Source organism: Globicephala melas, chromosome 15 (assembly GCF_963455315.2).
Source record: "Globicephala melas chromosome 15, mGloMel1.2, whole genome shotgun sequence".
Taxonomy (NCBI): domain Eukaryota; kingdom Metazoa; phylum Chordata; class Mammalia; order Artiodactyla; family Delphinidae; genus Globicephala; species Globicephala melas.
In genome coordinates, this window is record NC_083328.1 from 75027733 (window position 1) to 75033732 (window position 6000).

General features: G+C 59.4%; 1 protein-coding gene across 4 annotated transcripts in view; it reads left to right on the forward strand.

The window, feature by feature from the left end:
- Window positions 1-5425, forward strand: part of SLC9A8 (solute carrier family 9 member A8) — a 68365-nt gene extending 62940 nt beyond the window's left edge. For 3 of the 4 annotated variants that reach the window (XM_060284945.1, XM_030839047.2, XM_060284948.2), the window contains 3 exons: window positions 216-436; window positions 2518-2664; window positions 3993-5425. In XM_060284945.1, the coding sequence (XP_060140928.1) occupies window positions 216-436; window positions 2518-2664; window positions 3993-4100 (476 nt within the window). In that variant the 3' untranslated portion in view covers window positions 4101-5425. The remainder of the gene's footprint in view (window positions 1-215; window positions 437-2517; window positions 2665-3992) is intronic. The other variant, XM_060284947.1, reaches the window with a different exon arrangement.
- The last annotated feature ends 575 nt before the right edge of the window (window positions 5426-6000 follow it).

Sequence of the window (6000 nt, forward strand, 5' to 3'; positions counted from 1 at the left end):
GCTCTGCCGCCTTGAGAAGTGGGAGCGGAGGTGAGCCTCCGTTCCTTGCGCCTGCTTCTCTCACACCCCAGAGCCTCACAGGCTGAGTTCGCACTCTCCAGTGGGTGCATTAGGATGTCGAGCGGCCGTGGTGCCGGGCTGGGCCCAGATCCCCTGCGAACTGCTGCCCCCTCCCGCCTGCCTCCGTCCCTCTTACTCCCTTCACTGTCGCCCAGGCCTGCGGGGGGCCATCCCCTACGCCCTGAGCCTGCACCTGGACCTGGAGCCCATGGAGAAGCGGCAGCTCATCGGCACCACCACCATCAGCATCGTGCTCTTCACCATTCTGCTGCTGGGCGGCAGCACCATGCCCCTCATCCGCTTCGCGGACATCGAGGATGCCAGGGCGCGCCGCAGAAACAAGAAGGACGTCAACCTCAGCAAGACCGAGAAGATGGTGAGTGCCGGCCGGGCGGGCAGGGGCAGAGGGTGGGTCCCCACTCGCCGCCAGAAAATGGGGGAACGAGACACGATCTGAGGATGATCCGTCCCTGGGCACGCACGCATAGGCGCGCAGCACATGCACACACGCACGCACCAGCTTCCCAAAGTGACAAGGAGGTTGGACTCAGGGTCTGAAGCGTGACTCTTTGGGGTGGGTTGTCTGCCGGCCTCGTGAAGCCACGGAGGCAGTGGCGTGGGAACGTGAACCTTCCAGACTCTTCCAGGAATGCTCCTCCCCTGCCAGTAACCACACCGCCCCATCAGGCCGGGACTGGAAGGAGGGTTTCAAAATCACAAAATGACAAAATTGTATCATTCCCTAGCATCTACTAAAAAGCCTCCTGTTGGGGCTAGATAAGGGGAAAGTGCTCACAGAGGCTTGGAGAGTCACAGGAGATGGCCCTCCACTGAGGACAGGCAAGGGCATGATTTGGGGGTGGAGGTGCCCAAGGCCATCTGCAGCGAGCCTGAGGCCCCCGGACCCCTGCCCACCTCTGCCTCCTCCAAGCCACCCTCCTCCCCTGAGTCACAGTGATTGTGCCTTTCCTGCCCTGTGTTCCCTCGGGCCCTGGCCTCTGGTCCTGCCTTCCTGCACCACTCCCTGCTCCACGCACATGCTTTTGCAGAAATGCATCTTTTTCTAGTTCCCTTGTTCAAGGCCATCAGTAACTTTACTCAGCCCTGGAAGGCACAGAAATCCTCAACCAGAGGTGGGAAAGGGGGATGTGGCCCACCTCTCACTCTGGAAAGTCCAGTCTGGGTGGATCTTGGCCTCCAGTCTCTGCCCGCGGCCTCTCCAGCCAGAGTTGTGCTGCTGAGAGAACCTTCAGATGACGTCAGACAGGGCTGGCTCACAGAACTTTCCTCACTCTCCGTGGCCCTTCTCCCCCCACCCCCATCCACCAGCCTTCTTGTCTGTTTTTAACCAAAGTTCAAGTATAGGTTCTCGAAGCTTTTAGTGGGTGTCAGGATTGGTGGAGGGCTCCAGGGTCTTACAGGTCTGGGGTGGGCGCCCAAAGAATTTGCATTTCTGATGAGTTGCCGGGAGGTACAGCCACACTTGGCCAAGCACAGCTCTGGTAGAACCAGGATGTGTGCTCGGGGGGAGCAGCTGCTGTTTAGGGCATGTTTTCTGTGGTGCCTGCGCTGTCCTTGGACTGTCCCTGATAACCTGCAGGAAGCAGATGGTCTCATGATCCCCATTTTGCAGATGAGAGCACTGAGGCACAGAGACCAAACCACACAGCCCTGGTCACACAGACTCTTAACCACCCCACTTTCCATCACTGGTCGTCAAGGTGGGGTTCCTGGTCCAGCAGCATCAGTGGGCGCTTGTTAGAAATGCACATTCTTGGGCCCCCTCCCAGACCTGCTGAATCAGGAACTGCAGGTGGGCCTAGTGGGCCCAGCATTTTGTGGCTCCCCAAGCTCCAGGTGATTCTAACGCCGGCCCGAGTTTAGAAGCGCTGCTCCACGGCAGGGAAATGCCCTCCCTGCCGCTCCCTCTCTCCCACCTCCTACACCCAGGGTACACCTGCGCTTGGGGGCGACTGCAAAACTGCCTATGGTCGCCCCTGCAGAGGGTGGGTGGTCCTTCCCTCCCTCCCTCTCTCCCTCTCCACATCCCTCCCTGCTGCATCCACATGACCAGCAGATGTACCCAGAATGGGCCTCTGCAGGCAAAAAACGACAAAAGCCGCCTCCCTCATTCAGTTCACTGGTAAAGAGACAGCCTAGAAGAGCTCCCAGTCCTGGCCGCACAGACAGCCACCTGGAGAGCTTACAGTAGACCAAGCCCCAGCCCTGAGCTTCCAACTTCTTCACAATTCTGATTTTCCTGGATGTCCATCGTTTTCTTACACACCTTCCCGCCTCCCTACAGGCTCCCAGGAGGCCTCTTTGCTGCCACCGTTAGGGTTGGGGACACAGGGGCCGGGGTGAAGAGCTGCGGAGGAGGTAGGCTGGGTGGTGTGAGGGCTTCCAGGCAGGTGTCAGCTGACGAGCCTTCGGCTGCCTTCCCCCCACCCGCCGCAGGGCAACACCGTCGAGTCGGAGCACCTGTCAGAGCTCACCGAGGAGGAGTACGAAGCCCACTACGTCAGGCGGCAGGACCTCAAAGGCTTCCTGTGGCTGGATGCCAAGTACCTGAACCCCTTCTTCACGCGGCGGCTGACCCAGGAGGTGGGACGCAGGCCAGGGGTCCCTCGCCTTCCTCCCTCAGGGCCTGCAGTGGCCAAGAGCAGGGTGGGCAGGGAAGACCCACGTGCCGGGCTGGGTGGGGGCCTCTCCCCACTCAGTGTTCTCTCCTTCCCAGCCTCGCAGGCTGGACATGCTTGCAGCACTCTGCATCTGCTGTTTTTCCTTCGCTGCCGTATTTAATGCTGGTTTGTTTATTTATTTATTTAATTCATTTATTTTTGGCTGCACTGGGTCTTCGTTGCTGCGCGTGGGCTTTCTCTAGTTGCGGCGAGCGGGGGCTACTCTGCGTTGCGGTGCGCGGGCTTCTTATTGTCATGGTTTCTCTTGTTGCAGAGCATGGGCTCTAGGTGCGTGGGCTTCAGTAGTTGTGACACGTGGGCTCGGTAGTTGTGGCTCGCGGGCTCTAGAGTGCAGGCTCGGTAGTTGTGGTAGTTGTGGCTCACGGGCTTAGTTCCTCCACAGCATGTGGGATCTTCCCGGACCAGGGCTCGAACCGTGTCCCCTGCATTGACAGGCAGATTCTTAACCACTGTGACACCAGGGAAGTCTCCAGTGCTAGTTTAATAATAGACTTGTTAACCCAGTTTGGATTTCCTGGATGATAGACTTGGGACATTGATCGGCTACTGAATCTGAGCTGAGGAATTTCAGACCTGCCAGGGCCTTGGACAGTGGCCCGAGGCTCAGGGCTCTTGCTCCATCCCTCCAGGCACCACTGGCCTGACAGTGAGTGACACACTCAGGGACCAGCTTGGGCCTGCTTTGCTGAAACCGTCATCCTGCACCGTGCAGGGTGGGGGAGGGGTTCTGGCTGCTGCCCCGCTTTGGTCCTGAGCCCCGTTTTCCCTCCCTCAGCAGTCAGGATCGCTGTCAGCACGTGAGTTCTTACTGTGAGCCAGGCGCTACACCAGACGTTTTTCACGATTGCTTCATTTCATTCTCCCAGCAACCCATGCAGTAGATGCAGCGGGTTGTCTCAGTTGATAGCCGGGGAGACTGAGGCCCAGAGAGGTGAAGTAACCCCCCGAGGTCACACAGCCAGTACCTGGCAAAGCTGGAAGCAGAGCCCAAGTGTGTCTGATTCCAGAGGCCAGGTTTTTTAACATCATGCCATCCTGCCTCCTACTCCTGTTCCAGGGTGACACCTCCCGTTATCTCCTCCCCAACAGAGAATGATCCCAGCTTGCGGTTAGTCAGTTAACACTTTGAAATTGCTTGTGGCCGCGCCCCCTGCCTCCCTTCTCCTCCCTTCCTCAGCCCTGACCCTGAGCCAGACCACTGACAAGGGCTTGCTGTGTCTCCCACCCCAGGACCTCCACCACGGGCGCATCCAGATGAAAACCCTCACCAACAAGTGGTACGAAGAGGTGCGCCAAGGCCCCTCCGGCTCCGAGGACGACGAGCAGGAGCTGCTGTGACCGACCAGGACGCGTGGCTTCCGGCCAACCGGGGCCGCAGCACTGCCATCCAGCCTCCCCGCGGCTCCCAGGACGGCCACCCAGCAAGGGCCCCCGAGGCGTGTGCATGTGGCACTTCTTTGGGGCGGATGGAAGCAGGGTGACGCACAGGCTACTGTCGTCTTAACCCAGGACCTCCCAGGCCTTTGGAGCCAGCCGGCTGCCCTGAAGCACCCTCTCCCCGCTCCCCACTGGGCTGGACCTCTGCCCTCAGGGTGGCTTCCCAGCCTGCGGATTGGAGGGACCACCTTTGCAGGTACATGTTTCCTTCTGCTTCTGTAGCCGGGGAATAGTCATCTGTCACGCCAAGGTGCCTGAGAGGAGAAATCCTGCCATGGACCCACTGTGCAGGGCGTCCCGGGAGCGTGGTGCGCCGTTGCCGCCATCCCTGGCCACTGCCTTCATTACAGGGGCCCTTCCCTGCCGGACGGGTGTCGGTAGCAGCAGGGCGAGAGGCCAGCCGCCGCTTCCCTGTGCGTCATCAAGGCACCTCGACCCTCAGCAGCGGCGGTTCTCACTTAAGCAGCAGGCTCAGAGGCCTTGGAAACCTCACACTCCCCTTCGTGATGTCGCTTGCACTCCCTGAGAAAGAGAAACTGAGTGACCTTTTTCTCTTTACCTCTGATTGGCACCTCACAGGCTGTCTCCCTGGGCAGCAGGCAGCTACTGCCCTTCTCTGGGAATACTGTGAATGTTTACACTGGAACCGAGCACGAGGGCACAGGCACCTCTCTAGAGCCCCATTGGAAGCCGTATCCCTGGGTTTTTTGGGGGTGAGTGACCCTATTCAATGTAGGGTCAGAGCACCCTCTAGAGGGAAAGTCTTCAGGGTTTATGCTGGCCAGCAGCTGCTGTCTTTGAATTCAGTTTAAATTCATGCACTTTTACAAAGTGGTGAGAGCCTAGCAGTCCCTTCCCTGACCTCGATTCCTTACTCAGTGGTCCTTGTTTGTTCAGAGGCCCCTTTTCCTGGGCTCTGCCCACCGTTTACCTGCTGCACCTTCACTGCTCATCGGCATCTTTTTTTTTTCCCCTCCCAATTCTCTACCATCTTGGGTCCCATTTGTCCCCGTGCTCCTCGTCTGCCACCCCTTCCCAGGGCTCCAGTGGCCTGCAGCCAGATGCATCTGAGTCTCACCTGCAATCCCTGAGCAGCCACTGCTCCCTCAGGACTCGCTCACAGAGCGCTTGCGCACGCGCGCGCACACACCACACACACCCCTGCCCCGGCCACGCGCGCGCACACACACACACACACACACCCCTGCCCCGGCCACGCGCGCACACACACACACACACACAAACCACTGCCCCGGCCACGCGCGCGCGCACACACACACACACACACACCACACACACACACACACACCCCTGCCCCGGCCACGCGCGCACACACACACACACACACCCCTGCCCCGGCCCCATGGTCCGGGCCCCTGGGCCACCTCAAGGTGAGGAGCTGCCAATCATGTCCAGAGGACATGGAGTTTCTGACTTCCCCGCATCCACCCCCTTCACCGGCCCTTTAACAAGTCTTTACCTGCTTGCTTGTGCCCATCTACAGGCCTCTGGCAGTTTCCATATGTGGCTCAGGGTCTCAGCTGGAGCCTTGGGACTCAGCACCCCCTGGCGTGGTTTAATTCATCATGTGCATGTCGTTGGTTCTGTTTCGGACACAGTGGGCCAGCATGGACCTTGGGCTGGCAGCAAATATGTTTCCATCTTCTCAGCCTCAGGCAGCGTGGCTCTGGATGTGAGGAAGGACTGACCTCGGGACCCTCCAGGACCCATGTACCCAGCCCACGAGGCCAGACCCCTGCCCTAACCCCTTCCCTTGCCCCAGAAGTGTAAGCGTAAAGCC